The 23,754-nt window shown below is 40.7% G+C and overlaps 1 protein-coding gene across 2 annotated transcripts in view; it reads right to left on the reverse strand.

The window, feature by feature from the left end:
- Positions 1–655: 655 nt before the first annotated feature.
- The window catches only part of Grpr (gastrin releasing peptide receptor), a 39,031-nt gene continuing 15,932 nt past the window's right edge, over positions 656–23,754 (reverse strand). For both annotated transcript variants that reach the window (XM_050160602.1, XM_050160601.1), the window contains 2 exons: positions 9,746–10,097; positions 656–7,592 (listed from right to left, as the gene is read on the reverse strand). In XM_050160602.1, the coding sequence (XP_050016559.1) occupies positions 7,206–7,592; positions 9,746–10,097 (739 nt within the window). In that variant the 3' untranslated portion in view covers positions 656–7,205. The remainder of the gene's footprint in view (positions 7,593–9,745; positions 10,098–23,754) is intronic.

The raw sequence follows: 23,754 nt of genomic DNA on the forward strand, positions 1-23,754 counted from the left end.
ACATAGCAAGTATTTTCCTAACACATCAATCTCCCTGTGCATATTTTATGTTTTATGACTCGATGATCACAAACCCCTTCCATACTTTTTCATAATGCATAGTTTATTTATATTGTATGTGAAAAATTTAACTTTCAAAAGTACATTAAAATATCCACATGTTTATTTTTATTGATTCTTTGGGAATAGTGAGCTAAAATAAACCCTTTCACCTCAAAATAAATAAATTTAAAAAATAAAAAAGTAAAATAGGTTTTAAAATGCTAAGTATATAAGCAAAATGTAATAAAACTCTAGTTATTGAGAATTATGTGGAGTGCATGTTTTTCAATGCAGAATGTTCTATATTAATAAAGTATTAGAAACTTTATATTTTGTAACAAATCGGCTTGATTGACTTTGATGTAGGTCTGAGGAACCAATTATCTAAGGGACAGGGCTGTAGAGATGGCTCAACAATTAAAATGTGCTTGCCACTAAGCCCGAGAACTGAGTTTGATCCCCAGGACCTACACGGCCAAAGAGGGAACTGCCTCCCACAAGGTGGTCTCTAATCTCCTGCATGTGTACCAGGCTGTACATGTACCCCTAAATTAATAATAATAATAATGGTTATTATTAATAATAAAAGGGACACAGAGTCACAGACTGCAGTCACACAACTATTTTATTGACTATTGGATGCATGCATCTGTCCAGTTCATAAATTATGTTTTACTGTGTTAAGAAATAAGAGTAACTACCTATCTTCTACTACTTTGAACATCCAGTTCTCTACACTGGATTTGAGTTACTGTCACAGAGAGCACACAGGATAAGATAGTAGCTTTGGAAGCATTTCTAGAGAACTCCGAATTCAATCACAGGGCACACTTTGTACAGAGCGAGTTTCACACGGCCATACAGTTACACACATGGCAAAGGCGAAAGCATCTGAGTCAGTCATGTTCATATTGTGAATTTCTTCTACAGAATTCATCAGTCCAAAGAGTCTAGAAAAGCCAAAAAGCCAAGCTATGACATTATTTACACTGAGTACCATACCTGGAACTCGTTCTGAGTTATTTAACACAGAGTATATTTTTCAATGCAATAAATATTTATGGCTAATATTAACAAGTACAACTGTAATTTACAAAACATGTGCCTAGTATTTAAAACAAAACATAAAATGACACTAAAGAGGCGTGTGTCGTGTGGTTTCACAACTCACTGGAGTGTGTCATCTCAAACGCTGTTGTCTCGAATGCAAGAAAGGTCATGTACAGATCAGTAAAGCTCAGCATACAGAACAGAATATCGTTTAGGGAACACACTTTTCCTTTGTCATTGTTATAGTCATAGCTAAAGCCAACACAAAGAAAATCTTGAATACACAAGAGGCCCAGATTATACAATGTGTCTTAAATATCAAGGCCCTGAATTATACCAAAAATTTCAAGCTTACCTGGGAGTTAATGAAGTCTTGAATGTATGAAGTTTTATCATCCATTAAAATTATTCTCTTAAGAAACCATAAAGTTATTAGAGTCTCTGTGTTCTATTACTCTGGGAGTGAATTTTGGAAAATATAAATCTTATCTCTTAGAAATGTAAAAACTCAGAGAGGGCAGAGACAGTGAATGGGATCTGGGTTTCTAACAGGCATCCAGACAACCTATTCCTTATTTGAGTTTTTGCTCAAGTCCCTTAGTCCAAGAAATAGTTTTTCTATTAGAGGCCATTCCTGTTGTAGCCTGGCTCCCCAGGCTCCAGGAAACCATTCATTGTCATATTTATTTAGTAAGGAAGATGGGGGATGAGTAAGTGGCTCTGCCTCATTCTTGATACCCTTTCTCCAATGAATCCTGACCACACAGAGTTAATTGTTCGGACTTGGGTCCTCTTCTTTGACTTTGTCCATTGCTGAGTTATTTGTCGTTGATTTGATTTTTTTGGTTGTTTTGTGACAAAGTATCACTATGTAGCCCTGGCTGTCCTGGAACTTGTAATAATTCTTGTGCCTCAGCCTCTTGAGTGCTGGGATTACAAGCCTGTGTCCCCAAGCAGCCTGTTGGGTAGGTTTTTCAGCTAGCCACAGAAGCATGTGGGTCCTTGCAACTAATCTGTGTCTCTGGGTTGGGATGAAGGTATAAGCTAAGGGACTTCCCTGATCAACCAGTTTGTACTGCATCCCTGCCTTGGTCTTCAATGAGTCCTTTGCCTGATCCCTTTTCATTCTCTCACTAGGTCAGGCCTTTGGGTAACATCTAGAGTAGCTTTGTATTAAGTCCTAGGAGCGCCATTATAACACTTCCTTATAACAGGGGAAGTTATTACCGCTTCTATACAGACAACAATAACCCTATTAACTCCCTTGTGCCAAAGTAAGGAGTCTCTTTCTAGGGTTATCAAAACGTCCTGGAAACTGGGGAAGTAATGACTGTCATTTTCACAGAATGAGCCACAGACTCGTTCAGAATGGTTAATTCAGATCAGAGAAAAGTGAAATCACATTAAATTGCAGTGGATGAAACAGCCTTTTCCTTTTCGTGGGTCAAATGTGGTTTGATTTTGACAGCTCATGCTTCAGTCCCATGATTCCATGGACCTTTTAATTCAGTGCTAGACGGTCACAAGTAAGTGACTTTAATACTTCTAAATTCCCATACTAAAGGATGTAAACGGGCTTTTCGGTCAGTGGGAAACACGTTGATTTGATGAGGTATTGAGTGTGAGAATACTTTTTAGACCATGAACATGAGGTAAATGCAATATTCTTTTGAATTAATCATGGACTGTAATCATCTAACCCAAGGTTCCTACAGTGAATACATGTGCAACCTTGAAACTTTAAGAAAATATTTCAACTCCATTGAGTACATTTCTCACATGAGGTTTCATAAAAGGCAAGTTTGTTCTTCGTGTGCTATTTGTTGAGTGCTCTATAATATATGTTCTCCTGGAGCATATGCTTGCTCCTCCTTTGCCTAACAAAGGATGTCTTTGAAGGCCCAAATTATAATATTTCAAACCTTCTTTTTATTACCTTTGTTTATCTATGTGTGTGGGGGGAGGGGTGGTTGTGTGGAGGGCCCCTGCATGTGCCATGGTGCACGTGTGGAGGTCAGAAGACAACTTGCAGGATAGTTCTTGCCTTCAGCCACATGGGCTCTGGAGGTAGAATTCAGCACGTCTGACTCAGCAGTAAGTGCCTTTACCAGTTGCGCTGTCTCACTGGCCTTGAAGGCCGAAGTCACAGCAAGAGTGGAGCAGTGTTGAAGTTGTTGTGTCTGTTCTGTGGGAGAGGTGTGGCTGGGAGGAATAGCCGTGTAGACTCAGAGTTTAGGGTGGTGCGGTTTCACTGAATAGCATGTGTGTGTGCGCGCACACACATGCACAGACGCAGAGAGAGAGAGAGAGAGAGAGAGAGAGAGAGAGAGAGAGAGAGAGAAGACAGATGCAGAGAGCCAGAGAGATCTGTCCCGTAAAGTAAGGCATTCTTCCTTCTTTTCAGCTGTTAGCTCATTCCCCGAAAATGGGGCCAAAGTTACAGGAATTTTGTGAAATATGCTCTGCCCCTCCTTGAACCCCAGGGTGAATTCTAATCCTTTCTCTCACAACCTCTCCCTCCTAGTACGGATGTGAAGAGAGCCAATGGCAAGAAAGTGCACATCACCCCCCCCCCCCACACACACACCTTAAAAAAAAACCCCATGATTTGTTCATTCAATCCTCATACAGTCAGGCCCTCAGGGCAATTGTTTCTATCCAGCTTCTGAGGAAAGTGACTTAGCCGCCACCTTTTAGCCCACAGGTGAGGATGCCATTCCCCACATCATTCTCTAAACAAAGATAATCTCCTTTGCTAGAGGCCAGCTGACACAGGATGAGGCTCAGAAACCAATAACCAACTGCTCCTCTTGGCGGAAACATGAACTTTACAACCCGGGTTCTCCCACATCTCACAGTCTAGTTCATTTACTTGTGCTCAGTGTGCACTTTCCTACCAGGATGAGACATGGCTTCGTCTGTAGCAGCTTCTAAATAGCTTCCCTACGGGCTCTTCAGCCTCTAAGTTGAAGAACCAAATTATTAGTGGGGCAAAGAGGCTTTGCTAATGAGGCAGAAAGCTCGATTCAGTCGGGAAGGGAGAGCAGCCAGAAGTGGGCTGAGCCATGCCCATTTGTGGGGATCATAAAATCACCGGCAGGGAGGGGCCTTGTCTGCACTAAGCAGGGAGGATCATCTTGCTGTAGACTATCGCTCCCAATGGCAGCTGTACCTTCCCTGCCAGCAGCAGCCCTTGGTGGGGAGACTGCTTTGTTTATTGCTTAATCTATCACTGTTGAGCTGCCTGCCTTGGGGAGGCTCAATTTAAGATAGATTGAAAGGTAGTATCTGTCAATTGAATAAACACAGATGGGTTTCCACAGCAAAAATTGATTTTTTTTCCTTCGCCAAAGACATAAGGGCTAAACGTGATTATCTTTGGAAGCCAGGCATGAAATGGCTCAGCTCCAGTCCCAATGTGTTCTGTCCTGGCACAGAAGGGACACTACATGGGTCTCAGGTTTCTCGTATGATTTTAGGTTCTTGATTTTAAAATATAACTTGAATGTAGTTAAAGAAAGAATGGACCAATGAAGTCTTTGCTAATAAGAAGGTCTGGTTCGACCCATTGTTTAATTCACCCTATGGTTTATCACTTTGGGTCATCGGCTGCCAAAACTCCCCCCAACTCTTTCATTTACAAGCCACAAGGAAATAACAAGATTCCTTAGAACAGTCAGCAATAACCAGGCCTTGATCTTCTCACTGTTTGTCTAGTGGCTAATGAAGAGACGCACAATCTGCACCTCCTGGTAACTGAAGGAGACAGGAGGCTGAAACCTGTCCCGGGAACATCTCTAGAAGCAGGTCTATCAGAGAAGCTAAAACTACAATTCCAAATTCCATATGCCAGAATTCTAGCCATCCCGGAACGCTGTCTATGTTAACAACTATCTAGACACAAAGCCACTTATGCTCATGGGATTTGAAGGGTTGAGGCAAAGGCAAATTGTGACCCAGGATTTTGATAGAGCAGGTGTATGAAAGCTAAAGAAGAGCAAAGAGCAAGAGTTCCCTTTGAATGGGGAGAAGACTGAGCCATACTTTTTTTTTTTTTTTAATGTAGCTTTCAGCTCTAATTCTAACCCTGTAAGCTCATGGAGCTTTCCTAATGTGAGTGATGCCAAAAAGCCTCCAGGTAGCAGAACAACCTAGCTTCTTTCATCCCACCCATGTACCCGGGGGCATGGAAGAGTGGGTAAGGGGTCTCCAGTGACTTCTGGTCATAGAAGAAAGAGAAGTGTACTAACTGTAAGGAGATGGGCCACATGGATGCACACTCAAGACAGAACTGGAGGGGATGAAAAGACACGGGGGGGTCTTAGCAATAGAAGGGACTTTGCTCTGTCTTCTCATTTTAAACATGAAATGGGAGCCTAGAGGAGCGAAAACAGATAACCAAGTCATATAGCTAGAGGTGATGTTGGGATAGCAAGTCTTCTTGATTTTTTTTTAACCTCTGCTGTCTGTCTCGCTTTTCAAACAGTGCAGTGTAATGAAGGACTACCAGGAAAGCTTGTGTTTATAGTACATAAAAGCCCAGAGAAGGCGGGAATGAAGAGATTTTGTTCCAGCTGGTACAATTGTAAGCAGCACAGATCCTTACACTGTCTTGGGTCTAATGCCTAAAGTTCCACAGCCAGCCAGTACTTCCCCGCATCAACCGACAGAAAGCTTTTTATATGTGCTATGTGCTTACTGTTTATATCTCACCCAGGCAGAGAAAGCTTGAAATAAAATTGCCTTAGGATTTAAGGGATACACATTAAGAAACACTTGTACAACTTGGATTTAGAGTCAAGTGAGTCTGCATATTCACAGTCTGTCAGAATTGGCCCTTCTTTAAGTTCAGAAAAAGTCAAAGAAGGATTTCTCAAGTAAGATAGTCCAAACTTTACAGGGTGCTGCTTTCTATGCATTTAGAGAGAGATGGAGCCACCGGTCCAGTCTTTATCTGCATGTGGGCTGTGGGCTATTTCATACACAGTCTTTTAAAATAGCAACAAATATGTACCTTTTTTGGTTGGGTCAAAAATTTAAGCTTTCTGTGACTGTTTTTTAGACATGTTCAGACACAAATTCATGTTAATAAAACTACATTAATTTCCTCCACACATTTTAGGGGAACTATACAGCCAATATAAACATGATTTTACTTCTCTACAGTTATGATCTTCCTCGTATTGAAACTCCTGCTTCACCATAGCAAACACAATTAAACCTAAGTAAAGGTACTGGATTCAAAACATGTACACCAAGAATAAATGCCATCCTTTATACATTTATAAATAGTTGTTACTTGGATAAAATGAACATTTTCCCTGTAAAAAGATTTCACCTAAATGGCAGAATGACACTACAATCGCCCAAATTGGGTTAACAACAATCCGAATTCCTATGAAACAAGAAGTCAGAACATAAACTGTTGCTCTATATCCATATATGGACCCATGTGTTTGGTTGTATTGTGCCTTACAATTTATATTGGGTGTTTCTCCTATGTCCTCAGCAACATCTTTTTAAAAGTCAATATTTAGAGGTTTGTTTTATATTACACTGGCTTCCAATGTTATTAATGAAGTCCATTCCTCATACATGGGACTCTTTTTTGGAGTTGGCTTCTTATTTTAGGAATGTAAATTAAAGTTGTCCCTTGGTTTACATATTATAGATATTTCTGGAAAAAAAGAGTCAAGCCGTGTTTTGAAAGCAATCAGCTTCTGTTTAAATAAAATCTTTCACAGAGTAGATATTCAGTGTGTGGTTTCTCGGCTCTCTTTGCTCATACAATTCCTATGACTTAATTGACCATACTTGCATTGCAGGACTTGGTGCTTTGAATAATAATTTCCAATTTGTTCCTTCTTTTTTAAAGGAAAATTTGATCGCCATCAGAAAAAGCCCTCCCAGGCTGAAATGGAAAAGGAAGCCTACTGGCTTACTTTGAGATACAATACTAGTTGATGCATTTGGTCATCTCTTCTACCCATCTGCATCACTCAGCCTCCTGAAGGGTCTTCAGAAGGTCCAGAGATAACAACCGATTCCGGGGCTTCCAGCCATCCATAAAACAAAATCTGGAGTCCCTTAGGAGGCAAGGTTGAAGGGTTAGTCTAGACGTACCCCTCATGACAGATGTTTCCGTTGATGAGGCTGAAGGTGGCCGAGGGGTTGGTGCTCTTGAAGGAGGTCATGCAGGTGGTACTTCTGCCAGTGCTGTGGGAGCGATTCATCAGGCCAGGCTGGCAGCAGAGGAGCTGAGTGTTGAACTGCTTCCTGAAGCTCTTGCTCAGTAGATAGAGGGCGAAGGGGTTCACACAGGAGTTGGTGAAGGCTAGGAGGCGGGCACAGATGCTGGTGACAAAGTGGAGCATGGACGTGTCCACCTCAGAGTAGTGGTAGGAGCGGTACAGGTAGATGACATGATTGGGGAGCCAGCAGAAGGCAAAGAGGCCCACAAACACCAGTACTGTCTTGGCAAGTCGCTTCCGGGATTCGATCTGAGCAGAGAAAGAGGCAGAGGGGGTGCAGTGTTAGAGGGATGAAGACAAACGGGGACAGGGAAATGGATGAGGGAGCAGAGCTACCAGAAAGAGTTCAATTGGAGATGAATATAATGAGGCGGAGGAGGGGGGGACTAAATCAGAAACAGAGATTGATAAGGCAGGAAGCAGAAACACGTGAGGTAAAATAGTTACATCATACTGCTGAGACCAGATCTTGAAATAAAGTTGATTACATGCTTGAATGGATTGCACAATGAAATGCTAGTAAATGCCCTCTTTTCCCTCCAGAGAGCATTGGGGCAGTTTATCAGCCATTCGACTTCATGCCTTTCTTTACTCTACAGTTAATTATTTCTTATCCCCTCTGATGCTCAAGACAGCAGCCAGCTTTATTCTTCCTCATTGGCCAAGCTGAGATAAGTCTGTATTATTATTTTTTAACCTCTAGCTATTTCTGGATGACACAGTGAGGAAGGTGATTATTCAAGGCAGAGTGAACATCTCTTTTTGTGCTTAACTACCTTTGTGACTTCAAGGGGGGACTTTTTCCTCACTAAACAATTTGCGGTAGAGTGGGTGTTTGTTTATTAAAGGCCTTTCAAATAGATAGTCAGTTGTACTGACAACTGTTATTTCTCCTTGGTAAGGAACGAACTTTGGAAGGGGAACCGGACTCTATGAATGTGGCTGACGGTGGAGGCTGACGGGGAAGCCAAGGACAATGGTGCTGGGTTTTGATTCTACTGCATGGACTGGCTTTGTGGGAGCCTAGTCTGTTTGGATGCTCACCTTCCTGGACCTGGGGGGAGCAGGGAGGACCTTGGACTTCCCATAGGGTAGGGAACCCTGACTGTTCCTTGGACTGGAGAGGGAGAGGGAGGAAGTAGGGGGAGAGGAGGAAGATGGGAGGAGGGGAGGAGGTGGAAATTTTCAATAAAAAATAAATAAATTAAAAAACAAAAAATGTGTTAATTCTTCGAATAAAGAAAAAAAGAGAAATTGGCTATTCACTTCCATGGAGTTGGGAAGTCTTTTTGTTCATATATATATATATATATATATATATGTGTGTGTGTGTGTGTGTGTGTGTGTGTGTGTTTCATTTTTGTTCATATATATATATGTGTATATATGTGTGTGTATTTTTGTGTGTGTATATATATACACACACACACACACATACATACATATGATCTGCATTTGGGATAGGAAGCAAAAAGAAGTGGCTAGGGCTGGAGAGGTGGCTCGAAAAGGACCTGGGTTAAGTTCCCTGCACACAGGGTGGCTCACAACCACATATTAATCTACTCCTATGGGATTTCATGCCCTCCTCGAACTTCCATGGGTACCATGCACACTCATGGTGCACATACATTTTAGGCAGTCATATACATCAAGTTAAAATACATAAATCAAAAAATTAAAATACTGGCAAAAAGGAAAACCAGAACCCTTAGTTTCTACTTGTCCCTCTAGGATAAAATTTCAGGGCTCTATGGAGATAGAGGGTAGAGTGACCTAGGGGGTTATTCTGCATTCTGGGACTTGTAGCTCTTACACATGCTCTCTTCAACTCTCAATAACCTTACAAAAGAGAAAGTATCACCATTATAACAGTGATAAGAAAACTGAGGCCTCAAAAGGGAAACTCAAATCTGGGTTTGAGTCAATCATTCTGCAAGCCTAGGTATGCATTGCCTAGATTGAGATGGTTTTCATGAAGACGTTGGTGTTCAAGCATGTCATGTCCTTTGACTTTAGTCAGCTCTCTAGCTGTTTTTAGCCAGATTATCTTTTTCCTCACCCAGTCTCATTTTCCTCTCCCTCTGCTTTATCTGTGTGGTCCCTCTCTTCCTGGTCAAACAGCATGATTAAAATTAAAAGATAAATCTATAGAAAGCATTGGAGTCCCTGAAATTATATTTTTTTTCACTGTTCCAGGGGACTGAATCCGGAAGCTTAGAGTATGCTATGCAAGTGCCCTATCACAGAAATAACCCAAAGCCCCTAAAGAGGCTTCACTCACTTCCTAGAATCTCAAAATCAAGTGAGTGGTCACTTACACACCATACTTGTCACTAAGGTTCAGAATTAGTGCAAGAGGCCAAGTACCTAAGGAGGAAAATGAACCGACAGTAAGCACCCACCTGTTTCTTGACATGTATATTGCCTTCCACGGGAAGATTGTAGGCGCTCTGAATCAGATTTCGGGCAATGAAGTAGTAGTAAACAGAGATGATTGACAGTGGGATAATGTAGAAAACCAGAAAGGAAGCCATAGAGTGGATTTTGGGGTGCAGCTCATTAGAGTGTGGGTAGGGGGCACAACTAATGAAGGTTTGGTTGGTATCTTTCACATGGAAGGGATGGAGGTCAGAAAACACAGCCTCTGGGATGGCCAACAGCATCGAGACGATCCAGATCAAGGCAGCTTTGAGACAGATCTTCATCAGGGCATGTGATGCCTGGATATCCATTGGCCGGACAATGGCTTTGTACCTGGGGCAGCAAAAAGGAAACGAATGGTTCTATGTAAATTGTTCAACATCATGATGGATGATCCCACAGCCAGGACCAAGGTGAAGCAAGTTAAGCTGCTGAGGTGCAAAATTTAAGGAAGTACTCACCATTAAGTCATGAAAATATTTACTCTGAATTCTCATAACCCCAAAAGTGAGTGCCTTCTGAAATTGCCTTCTAAAATTTGGCAACCTGATCATGTCCCTTGCCTCATTCTAGCTGGCCTATAATGTATGCCTTGAGAAGTAACATTATGTTCTCTCTCTCCCTCTCTCTCTCTTTCTGTGTGTGTGTGTTTCTCTGTGTGTGTTCTCTTCTCTCTGTGTGTGTTTCTCTGTGTTCTCTCTCTCTCTCTCACACACACACACACATTCCTAAATATATAATACAATGTGCTCAGTAATTTAATGTTACTTGTATGTATATAATTTCTGGACTGAATGTTTGGTATTGAATAACCAATTAGGTGAAGTCTTCCCTGGGGAAAACTATTTCTCCCCCTCTCATCATTCCTTAGATGCCCAAAGTTGTTTTTGTCTAGGCAAGGGTTCCCATGAGATTTTTCCCTTTAAAAATTATATATATTTATTTATTGTGTACAATATTATGTTTCAAAATATATATACATTATACAAAGACTTGAGCTAATTAGAATATGTATTATCTCACATAGTTATCTGGTTTTTGTTTCTATGAAGCCAATTAAAATTGACTCCGATTTTCAAGCATATAATACATTGTTAATAACCGCAGTCACTGTGCCACACAATTCATTGTGACTTGATTTTAAGAGTGCTTCTCAGAAAAGCTGATGTTCCTTTCAGATTTCTTAATAAATTGCAGAAATGAATAACAAAGCAAATTGTTACCTAAAGAGAGACACAGTCTTCATTTTGAATGTTCACATCCATTTCCAGGAACCTGAAGTCATTAAATATTTTCAACATTTCTCTTCTTTCTTTCAAAGATTGAGGAATGAATAGGCCATTGAAAATGCTACAGCCAGAAGGAGGCCTGTAATTAGCAAACTGATCTTCGCTTCACCGTCTTATTCTCTTCCTTCTGCCCTAGCTCTTACTGTTTTGTGAGGTACCTGTACCATTGCTGCCTTGGGTTAAGGACTCTGGGAAGCAGGCACAAGCCTGAAGTCAACGGTCTATTGAGGTGGATAGCTGAGCTGAACCAGCTAATAAACTGTTTACTCAGGTATAGAAGAGATTCTCTTTCTCTTAAACATCTAACCAGAAAATATAGCTAGTTAACGATTGATACTGTAGAGAAAAGATTTTTGCTGTCAAAGAAGTGATCAGAGGAGCCGTGCTTCAACTCTGGAGAAGATAAGAGAGTAGATGGACTGGAAAAAAAAAAAGGATGAAGCAGACATAAGAGGAAACAGAGACAATGTGGCCCTAAGTCACAGAGGGTCCTTCATTTCTGACCTATGAGCTACTTTTGAACATACAACCTCGTGTTATAATTGGAACATTCTGTCATTGCCGTTTTTCTTGAGTTACATTAAGTGGCTTCCATTTTTGTGACCAAAAGAGCCTTATATGAAATGGTCAACTACAATGGCCATTTGAAGCTGCTACCATATTTATTCCCAGGATAGTTTCCTGTCTTAGTTAAGGTTTCTATTTATGTGAAGAAACACCATGACCGCAGCAACTGTTATAAAGGAAATAATTCATTGGGGGCAGCTTGCTAACAGTTACCAAGGTTCAGTCCATTGTCATCATGACAGGGGACATGGAGGCATGCAGGCAGGTGTAGTGTTGGGTTAGTAGCTGAGAGTCCTGTATCTTGCAGGCAACAAGAAGTTGACTGAGACACTTGGAAGTATTCTGAGCATACGTCAAATTTTGCCCCCACAGTGACATACTTCCTCCAGCAAGGTCATATCCACTCCATCAAAGTCATACCTCCTAACAGTGCCACTCCCTATGTGATTATGGGGACCGATTTCCTTCAAACTACCACATTTCTCCTGTATCATTTCCAACCCTTAAAAGAACAAGCCGCCTCTTTGTACTCAAGGAATAGATATGAAAATGCTCAAATCTCCATTTCATCTCTGCTTCCCTCCCTCTTTCTTCATGCTCAGTCCAATCTGCCTACATCTGAATTCGATCCTTACAATTCCTAGTTTGTCATCTTGAATATTTTGCAGACTAATTGATGCATCAAATACTCTCATTCTTCCTCCTAACATAGCTGAATTTTTATAGGGTTATCAGCTCTTCTCATCTTACACTTACTATGCACTGTCTTTAGTTAATTGTTTGTGGTACTGAGTATTGGACCAAGACCTTGTTCATGCAAGCTAGGCAAGCCCTCTATATAGTCCCATATTTCTTTTTGCTTTTCATTTTGAGACAATCCTTGTAAATTGCCTAGGTTTGTCTTGAACATACTCTATAGCCCAGGTAGACCTCACTCTTGCAATTCTTCTGCCTCTGCTTCCTTGAGTAATTTGGATTATGGGCTGCACCAACTGGCCAAACATTAATTTATTGCTTTCTAGTTTTTTATGGGTATGCCTCTTCTACCTGACTTTTTCATCAGTTTCCTCCAGTATGAAGATTCTGACTTCTTTCCATTTCTTTCTATATCATGCAAAATGTCCCAAGTCCCTTGTTCTACATATGCTTAAGTAGGAGCTCAGCAGACACTTGCTATTGGTTGTCAATATATAACTTGCAGGAGAATCTCTTCTTCCTAGGGTCTCACAAATGAGAGAGAGAGAGAAGGGCTTTACTATTACACACTTAGCAATAATCATTCTTCTGTAGATGGGCAAATTCACTGTGCTGATAATACGAGACTCGTGGTAATTCTTTCCCATTTCTGAAAACATCTGTGCTTCATTTTTCTTGTGTCAACATTGGAAAGGGTGAAGGATGGTCTTCACAAAATTAATGTGTCAAAGACTCAAACTGATTTGACTCCTCTGTCCAATATTGGAAACCTTCATCCACAGAAAGGCATGACTTTTACTCAATTGATAAATCAGATGATAGTTTTAGTTCATTATTTTATTCAAATATTTCACCCCTTGTTTGTCTCTAATTATCTACTATAGTCAGTAGAAATTGTCTAACATTAACCCTTTAAAACTCCCAGTACAATCCAAATGCTCACTATACAAGGAAGACTGGCCTAGAAAAAAAAAAAACAAAATGAGCAAAATAGTCTCTGAGGTATGTTTCCTGAAATTAAATTAGAATCCTACAGATAAACTTTGACAAAACCACAAAACCTTATATTTATTTTCCATTGAGAATAGTACCTACAGTCCTCCTTGAAAAAAATGTGAGGCTGCTAATAGCTGATAGTAAGATGCCTATAACCCAGAACATAGAGAAGTGGAATCTTTCAAAAAGTTTTTTCCATACCATATATTCTGATCATACAGTTTCTTCTCCCAACTCCTCCCAGATCCTTGTCTCTCTCCTCTACCCCATCCCTTGGAGCTATTTCTCAGCAAGTAGGTTAGTGGTTCTTGCAGAATATTCAACTCTTTTCTTTTAAATATGGGACATATCACAGTCATTCTTTTCCTATTTCTCCCCAGATTAATGGCTCCAGTGGTTTTTTTTTCATCCTGGGAATCTGAATATACTCTAAATCTTCTGGATTATAACTTAGGCTTGTGATCAAAACAGAATCCCCAGGAAAATGGCTGGATGGAGGGACAGGTTGAGAAAAAAGAAAAAGCCATAAAGGAAGGAAATTAAGGGAGAGTATAGAAGGAAGCAGGAAATAGGAGATGTTGGGTAAATGGAGATGACAGAAGGAATGAGGAGAAGAAAGGACTAAACAGTAGGCTGACTCTTTAATATGGTTCTCTTCTTGTCATGTCATGCACTCGCATTCACCTGGACTTTGCCAATGCACCTCACTGTCCCAAGGAAGCTAGTGTAATAGCGGTGGGTAGTCGAGAGGGAATCAGACACTGTTTTTTTTTTTTTTTTGTTTTGTTTTGTTTTTGTTTTTTTTTTTTTTTTTGAGAATGCTTTAAAGACTAAGCAGGGGCTGTCACTCAGAAAGTGGTAATTTTCACAGTGAAATGCAACTCTGCCATATAAAATGCATGCCTCCCAAGCATGTGCAATGGGGTAGGCACTAGTAGCACAAGGCAGCAGATCCTCAATACTTGCAGAGTTGTTAAAATTGTTTCCCTTGTTTCCCTCTCCAAGGCTTGGTGGAAGTGGTATGAACAAATAAAAGTTGGGCATAGAGTTGAATTCGATCTTTCTTCCCTATTGCAAAGGTATTAAAGAAGATTTTCATTCATATTAAATGAAGGATGATAAACTAAAATGCCTCAAGGTGTTACTTAGCTTCAAATACAGGGCAAAAGCACTACTCGTTGTACTAGTTGGGGATATCACTCGAGAAAGAATAAACAGACATGCACCTTCAATGTATGTGTTTTCCTTTATAAATAATACATGTACCTTAAGAAAATATTCTAAAATTATTGCCCACTAAAAGAAAATGGAAGCTCTTGGAGGAAATGTTTAATTCTATCCTGAAGTAGGAATTGTATAAGATGAACTTCAAATACACTATGGTGACAGGCAGAAAGAAAGTGCTTGAAGGATGAGAGAGTTGTAGTAATGAACATTGAAAACATATTGAAGAGTCTTTTCAGAACAGTGTTAGCAATAAAATTAGAGCAGTGGTAATAGATAACTCAGTGAATTTAAAGCTATTTAAAATCTATGCTGTTTTATTATTTTTATTTTATGTGTATGTGTTTGCTTCTGCTTGAGTTTATGTTCACCATGTGGAGACCAGAAGAGGAAGTCAAATTTCCTGGAGTTGCAGTTACAGGCCATTATCAACTAACCAGCATGAGACCCAACTTGGGTCCTCTGCAAAAACATTACCTGCTCTTAACTCCTGGGCCATCTTTCCTGCCTTTCTTTTACAATTAAATCACAAAAGAAGAGGACCATCTAACAAAGAAAAATATGTTTAGATGATGTCTATTTGTAACCTTCTATACAATCATTGATTCTGTTGAAAACAATGAAACCATTGAGTCTAGAGGTTTGGGAGTAATAAGACATTCACACAATGTGCTCACTAAAGATCACTACTTGGTTACAAATTGGAAAATACACTTTTATGATAGAAGGATCTAGAAGTTACCCCCTAACATATCAAATGCAAGGGAAATTTTTCCTTTAAACAGTACATGTTGTAACTGATCTGGAAATTTTCTTCCTGCTGGCCAGTTTTCTAGTGCAAGAATCTGATGCAAAGGCCACTTTGGGGTACGGTGGGGAAATTCATCATTATATACCCAAGAGTGAACCCTGCATGCTACAATACCAACTCTCAGACATGATGTGCCCACTCGTGCAATAGTGGAATAATTGTCATAAAGGTAACCAACCTCTTTAGGATTGGGTTTGAGATCTGAACCGCAGGAAGAATTCATGCCTAGTACTATAAACCTGCTCAAAATTTCATGGTTGGAAAGGTCATAAATTCTAGAGAACTTACTACTGTTGTTTTGCAAGATAGATGGGTCAAAATCCCTCCTAAATATTTATGTTTGAGACCAGAGAGGTAAATAGCTCTGCAATTAAGAGCACTTGTTGCTCTTGTCAAGGACCAGTGGTGGTCTCTGTGGTTTTGGAGCCTGTCCTGGAACTAGCTCTTGGGAGAGAGTGCTGCAAAATGCTGTCTTCTGGATACAAGATTGCTGTTTTTCTCATGAACTCAGAGCAGTGGTGGTGATCTGCACAAGATCAAACCAGTTAACATTATAGCATGACTGGGGAGGAGGTCATGAAGCCACACCCTAGTTGCAGAGTTATTGACTGTTGGTGGCAACTGGTTGGTTTCTCATTCTTCATTGGAAAGTCTTAGGCTCATGCACACATGGGAAGCACTGATTCAACTTGGCTGGGTTATTTTTAAAAAAGAAGAAGAAGAAGAAGAAGAAGAAGAAGAAGAAGAAGAAGAAGAAGAAGAAGAAGAAGAAGAAGAAGAAGAAGAAGAAGAAGAGACAGAAGTGGGAGGAAGATGTTTTGGAGAGGGCCCAAAGGGAGTTGGGGGGAAGCTGGGGGTGGAGACAATCAAGATGCACTATATACATGTATGGAATTGCCAAATAGCAAATACAAAATATTTAAAAAATATCAGTGTTAGGGTTGGAGAGATGGCTCAGTGGTTAAGAACACTGACTCCTCTCTCAGAGGACCCAGGTTCAAGTCCCAGCATTCACATGCCTAACAGCCATAGCAAAATGCCAATGCACATTTGAAAACAAAGCTGGATGGTGGTAGCGCTCTCTTTTAATCCAAGCATTCAGCAGGCAGAGGCAAGCAGATCCCTGTGAGTTCGAGGCCAGCCTCATGTATAGAGCTAGTTCCAAGACAGCCAAGACTGAAAAAGAAAATCAATATTATTGCTATTAAAGAAATTGAGAGTAAAGAAAACGGAAGATTCTACATGGAATGTGCTGGAAGAGGTATAATGCATGTAATACATGTAATGCATAAGCCTTTAATTTGGTCCATAATTATAAAAAAGAAGATATAAAAGATTTTTAGAGGACAATAAGGGAAATTTGATTATGGGCTAAATATTATATATTGTTAAAATTATCATTAAGTTCTCTCAATATGATAATGGTATACAGAAGTGTGTGCTGGCTAATTTTATGTCAACTTGACACACAAACTAGAGTTACTTGAAAGGAGGGAGCCTCAGTTGAGAAAAATACTTTCATGACACCCAGCTGTAAGGCATTTTCTTAATTAGTGATCAATGGGGGAGGGTCAAGCCCATCATGGGTAGTTCCATTCCTGAGCTGGTGGTTCTGGGTTCTATAAGAAAGCAGGCTGAGCAAGTCAGGGGGAGCAAATCAAGGAGCAACACTCTTCCATGGCCTCTGCATCAGCTCCTGCCTCCAGGTTCCTGCCCTGTTTGAGTTCCTGTCCTGACTTCCTTCAATAGTGAACAGCAATATGGAATAGAAGCCAAATAAACTCATTTCTCCCCAAATGGCTTTTTGGTCATGGTAGATTGTCACAGCAATAGAAACACTAAGACAAAGAGTGTCCTTATTCTAAGAAAAAACACTCAAGTATATAGGGATTTACTTTTCAAAGCTCAACATAGAACACAGCAAGCAAACATAAACACAAACATTTACACCCATACATACTACATTGTAAAGGCAAATTGAGGAAATGTTTTTTATTGGATGTAAGTAGGTATTCTAAATACATATTTTTAAAAGATAAGCTAACAGTAGACTAAAGGTAAAATAATGTGTAGTGGTTTGAATTAGGATGAACCCCATAGACTCTCACATTTGAATGCTTGTTCTCCATTTGGAACTATTTTGGAAGGATTAGGAGGTGTGACCTTTTTGAGGAGGTGTGTCACTGCAGGCAAGCTTTGAGGTTTCAAATGCCTACACCATTCCCAATTAGTTCTCTCTCTGTCTCTCTTTCTTTCCCCTCTTCCTGTCTCCATCTTCATCTCCCTCTTTCACTTTCCTCTCTGTCCCCCCTCTCTGCTGTGGTTATTGTCCTAACATATAAGTTCTTAGCTACTGCTCGAGCACCATGCCTGCCTACCTGTCTGTTGCCATGCTTCCTGCCATGATGTTCAAGGACTAACCCTCTGAAGCTGTAAACCCAATAACTCTTTCTTCTATAAGTTGTCTTGGCCATAATATTTATTCTCAGTAATAGAAAATTAACTAAGACATAATGCCATATATTTTGCTTAATGCCATTAAAGGTAAAAGCCTTTGCCCTGTCAACAACATTATTAAATTTTAATTGAAATGTGACTGAATGTGTCTATCAGCTCAGGACCTACACCAAGAGCAAGAGATATATCTTCCTGGCTACAGTCACATTGTTCTCTTGGGTTTGGAATTTTAATATTGTCTACAACCTGTGAGGTTCTGTTGTGTTCTCTTCTGTTTCATCAGGACTATTTTTAAGCCACTTGTTCATTGAGGGAGGCCAGTTTAATTAAAACTAGATTACATACAAATACACATCAGTCCAGAGTGGCTGGCTGTGAGCTGAGCCACAGGGAAGAATGAGGCTGCCATTGGGTGGGGGCACCACTTCTGCTGCCTGGTGAAAGATGGTAATGGATCCTGTGGTAGAGTGGTCAGGGAGTGAGCTTCAGTTTAGACCCTAATGTTTAATTCATCCTTACATTTAAATAGAAGCCTATATAAATAGGTTTGATACTTTCCTTTATTACCCATTATCTAGGTCTCAACTCTCTCTCCAAATGGGTGATCTCCTCTTTGGGGTCCACTGTCCCATAGGAAAGTTTCCAGATGATATAGCTAAGGTTTTAGTGGAATTCCTAGAAATCTTCAACAGAGAACTTCCTTCTTTGGGAGGAAGCAAACTTTAAAGCTAGGCCAAGGGAGTGAGTCATGACCCATGCTGTGAAACGTAATTGGACTTCCTCAAAGAGACCAAAATGTAATTGGTTTTCCTCAAAGAGATCAAAAAAAAAATAGTCTATGTAGGCAGAGTCCTTCCACGCCCAAGACAATTCTAAAGTTTTTTTTATCTGGGTGCTGCAATTTCTCCACCATATCCTCTCCCAATAGACACCCTGTATCTCCTGGAGAGCATAGCCAGCTTTGGGGAGGAGAGAAAATGTCGCTTATTTGTTCCATAGTACAATGAATGTCATTGTGTTCAGCTTCCACTAAGGAAAGAACACTATTTCCCAAAGAAGGATTTTAAAATTCCCCCACCAGGTTAAGAGTTAACAGGCAGCAATATTTCCACATATTTCCTTTCTTCTTCAAAGTCTCACTTTGCAGCCACCATGTGGGAATTTCTTTTGTGTGTCTCTATGTTTATATGTGTATCTTTATTTGTGTACATGTGTGTATGTTTATCTGTGTATGCACCTGATGAAGGCCAGAGATAGATGCACGTATCTTCTTCACTTTTCCACCTCAGTTTTTTTGAGACAGGATCTCTCACTAAACCTGGAGCTCACTAATAGAGAAACTGACTGAAAGCCCTGGGACTCCTCCTGTCTTTGCTTCTCTAAGTGGTGGGATTACAGGTGCAGGAACCCGTGCTTGGGGTCTTTCATGTGGGTGCTGGGGATTTGACTAAGATTGAGCTGTCTCCCCAGGCATTGCTCATTTGTGTGGATTTCTGAAGACTAAAACATCCATCTATGGGTTTTAATAAGCTTGACGCAGTAACGAATCACCAGCACCGGAACAGCTGGAGCTCCGGCACTTGTGCTCGCACTGACGGTGCTATGTTTTGATTAAATGATCATGGTTTGTCCTCATAGCAATCCCGTAGGGTAGACACCAATATTACTGTTCTTTAACAGATGAGTAAACTGGGCTTCGGTACCTTTTCCAAGACCACCAATGTTAAACATTAGCGACAAAGTTTGAGCCTATTCATCATCGTGAGAGCTTCCTAATCTGATGGTCCTGCAGTTGATCACGAAACCTGGTATTCCTGATATACTAAAAAACACGCACACACATGCACATACACCCCCAATACACAGAGAGAGAGAGAGGGGGGGGAGCGAGAGCGAGAGCGAGAGCGAGAGCGAGAGAGAGAGAGAGAGAGAGAGAGAGAGAGAGAGAGAGAGAGAGACCCCGGGTCCTAAAAGGGTCATCTGAATGAGACCCTGGAGCTGAGGTTTAAAAAGAAAAAAAAAAAGTATTGGCATCAATGAAGAAGCAGAAGCCTACAGGCTAGCAGCTGGGATCATGCCAGGAATATTTCAGAGAGAAAGCTAGTGATTCTGGGAGATGAGATTGGATGTGTAGCTCAGTTGTTGAGCACTTTGCGCAGCACGTGCGAGGCTTTGAGTTCAATCCTCAGTACCATAAAACAACAGCCACAGAGCCCTCTGAGTCTAGGATATGAGAGCTGTGAAACTCTTAGGGGTAAAGTGAGAAGAGAGAGGTAATCAGTTGTTGGACATCTTTCTCATAAGGAATTGGGCACGAGTTGAACCTGAAGTCAAAAATGAGTTTCATCAAGATGATCTAATTACAGAGTTCAATGCTAATCTCATAAGGAAGCTTTTGAGAAGGGATATAAGCAGGCTGAAAGATCGCCCTTGCCCTCAGGTATGTTTAAAATGACAAAGGAAAGCAGTAACCCAGTTAAACTTCAGTAGGCATGCAAGGATCTTGGCACAAGCAGTTCATAGCCCATTCTTCAAAAACTTTATGGAGGGAAGAACATATATTTAGATCTCGTTACACCTTTTCAGCAATTTATGAGCCTCAGAGTTAGAAGACCATTTCCAGATTCCATTTTCACACTGAAGTCAGACATAGTGAAGTCACTCTACCTTACAGCCTAGAAAATCACTGAAAATGGAGAAATGAGACAAGCCCCAAAGACAAGGTTCACTCACAGCCTGGGATAGAATGTATCGTTGGCTGGGGTCATAGACTGTCTTCAAAGCTGCTCATTCATCTCAAACAGACTCAGATGTAAAGATTTAAATGAAGTAAGGAGAAGTTACCAGAAAGTCCAGGAGAGTGTGGAAAGCAAGACAGAGAAGGAGGAAGAGCAAGGGAATCCATAAGAGCCTCGGGAGCACATTACAGAACAGTACCAGCCAAGGACAAAGTGACAGCATTTACCCACCTGTCCCTAGCCCTCTTTGGCTGAGACTTGTTGAAGGTTGTTAATTCTGGGATGGCCTCAGCCTGTCCCGAACCTTCCTTGGGCACAATGTTTGCCCTTGATCTCTGAAAGGAAGCCCAAGTCTCCCAGGGAACACCAGGGGGATACAACCACCACCTGCAACAGAAATTCTTTTCCTGCTCCATTTAGTTTATTCAACATATATGTAAACTTTAAAACATTGGAGACTGTGTTTGGTTTTAAGTATATTTCACATTACTGGGGCCAAAAATAGAATTTTTAAATTACCCTGACAAAGTATGTTACAATTTTTTCCAAAACAAGATGCATTGAAATTCAAAAATACCATCATGGCATATGACTCATTCTGTCGAATTACAAAAGTTCAAAAGCAGCATATTTAAATAAACTTTGGTGAGAAGTTTGAGAAGTAGTAAGATGGGTGGCTCAGCTCAGTAACTTACTGAGTTCTCCAGCTTAGGTTGGCATTGGCGGTGTTGGGGAGGGCTTATTGTGTAAGGAAGGAGCTGGGGGCAAGGAGAGAGGCAGAGTGGGGCTTGGGGACCCGAGACTCTACTTTCACCATTAACAATTTACCATGATTCTCTTTTGACTGTTTTGTTATTTAATGAAAACTCACATTGCATGTACTGTATACCTGGCACACTTCTCGATGGCTTTCAAGAATTAACTTAAGAAAGAGATAGATGGACACTAAATGATAAAAAGGTCTTTAATTCAAATTTTACTATATAAGAGATGTATAGCTCTTGAAATGTTTTCTGTCATTAAATTCTAAATCTCACTTTAATGCAGTTATGCCCATACCTATTAGCATCCTCCGTTAAATGCCTTTGGAACTCTTGCTTGAGGAAAAAAAGCCTAATATTCTATGAAATACTTTTCAATAGTTACTCTTACCTTTATAAGATCCTTATTGTGGTATAATGTTGTCAGTACTATTTATCATTTCTCTCTGCCCTTCACATTCTTTCTCTCCCCTCTCTCTTTTCTACCTCTATTCTTTCTTTTCTCTCACTCTCTTGCCTTTTCACCCCTCATTCTCTCTTACACAAATGGAAAAACTAGAATCTGAACAGAGGCTATCTGGCTCCTGAGTCCAGGCTTAGAGCAGAGATTTTAGAGGCCCCGTTTCCTTTATCTGTGAAACCTTGGGTTCTACTTCCAATCTCTCTCTCTCTCTCTCTCTCTCTCTCTCTCTCTCTCTCTCTGTGTGTGTGTGTGTGTGTGTGTGTGTGTGTGTGTCTTTCTCTGTCTCTCTCTCTCACACACACACACACAAACACACACACACACAGAGAGAGAGAGAGAGAGAGAGAGAGAGAGAGAGAGAGAGAGAGAGAAAACAAGAACCAAGTGACATAGTTACCTTAAGTCAGTAAAGATATCAACAAGGAAGGTGAATGAGAGGTAGTTAGCACAGTGCATGAGTCCTAAGAGTACCTCATGAAGAGAGAGAGAGAGAGAGAGAGAGAGAGAGAGAGAGAGAGAGAGAGAGAGAGAGAGGAGAGAATTCTACAAACAAAACAAGAATTACTAAGCAGTCTTATATGTGATGTTTTGATATAATTCTTCCCGATTACTTTTTTTGGTTGTTTTTACAGGATTAAAATTAGAATTTTTGTGTCTTTTAACATCAGTCTGTCATATAAACATTTTGTGATATCGCACAGATGCCCCTCTAGACATCAGGCTGTACCCTGCCAATGCTAGCAAGCCTCTTTGGCCACTGTTTTTTCAAGGAAGTCTGGTGATCTCTAGAGAACAGAGTGTCTTCTTTCTCATGTCTCTGCCAATTAGCTCAAATGAAGCAAAGCACTCCCAGCTACCCAGAAAGGAGCGTGTCTGGTAACATAGAAGAATATTTAAGTATCTATTTTTTGCAGGTTCCTATACTAAGAACTAGCTAATGTGAATGAATCCATAAGCTTGGACATGAAGTGACTTTCTTTTTTGCATACTCCATTCTGGAAATGAAGGACGATGATTCCGGCTGGGACGATGACTCAGTGGTTAAGAGCACACACATGCAGTCCTTCCAGTTCCCAGCACCCATGTTTGGAGGCTCACACCATATGTAACTCCACTTAAGGAAACAGGTTTGAGATGTTCAAGTGGCTCAGTTCTCTCCTGCCATGTGATTAGCTCAAGAGTCCTCTCAAGGGCTCCCTCAACATTGCTCTGAACACCTTACAGACTCCAAATTCTTTCCCATTCTCTGGCCATTTCAAGTCTTCAAAATTCACTAGGGATGACTGAGAAATGATCTTGCCAGACCCAGTTCCCTCCCCATTCCCCCTTTATTATTCACAACTTATTAAACTTGTTCAGTGAGCTCGACAAAAAGGTCTTGGAGGAAGCAGCACCACGCACAATGGTGAAATGCAAAGTGGAAGGCAAGAAGCAGAGTGTGTGTTGGAATATGGCTAAACTTTGCCGTCCGAAGCCTTTCCTTTTCTGGGTTCACAGTGTTCACTTCAGACAACCGAGGACATGCAGGAAGAAATAGCTGACTGAAAGACCTTGGCTTTGCTCTCGATTTTCCTGTATTCTGATCATGCGCTCTAGAACCCCACCTCACTGTTTACAAACATAGATGATAGTGGTTCTTGATGATCTGGAAAGCTAAGGTGGATGTTACGGCAGGAGACTTGAACCACTACAATAGCAGAGAGATGTAGGACCCTGTGTGTGTGTTCATGTGTGCCCCAAGAGGTCAGAAGACAATGTTAAGAGTTCCTCCTCGACTGCTGTCCACTTTGCTTTTTTTTAAGACAGTGTCTCTCACTGATCTGGAGCTCATAATATAGGAGCTCATAATTCACCTGGATAGTGAATCCCAGGATCACTCTTGTCTCTGACTTCCTAGAGCTGGCATTGCAATTGTGCACCACGATGGGAAGCTTTTTCACATTGTTCTGGGGGATTGAACACATACTTGCAAGGAAAGTGCTTGACCA

Source organism: Alexandromys fortis, unplaced genomic scaffold, assembly GCF_014885135.2.
Source record: "Alexandromys fortis isolate MF-2015 unplaced genomic scaffold, M_Fortis_MF-2015_v1.1 scaffold_120, whole genome shotgun sequence".
Lineage (NCBI taxonomy): Eukaryota > Metazoa > Chordata > Mammalia > Rodentia > Cricetidae > Alexandromys > Alexandromys fortis.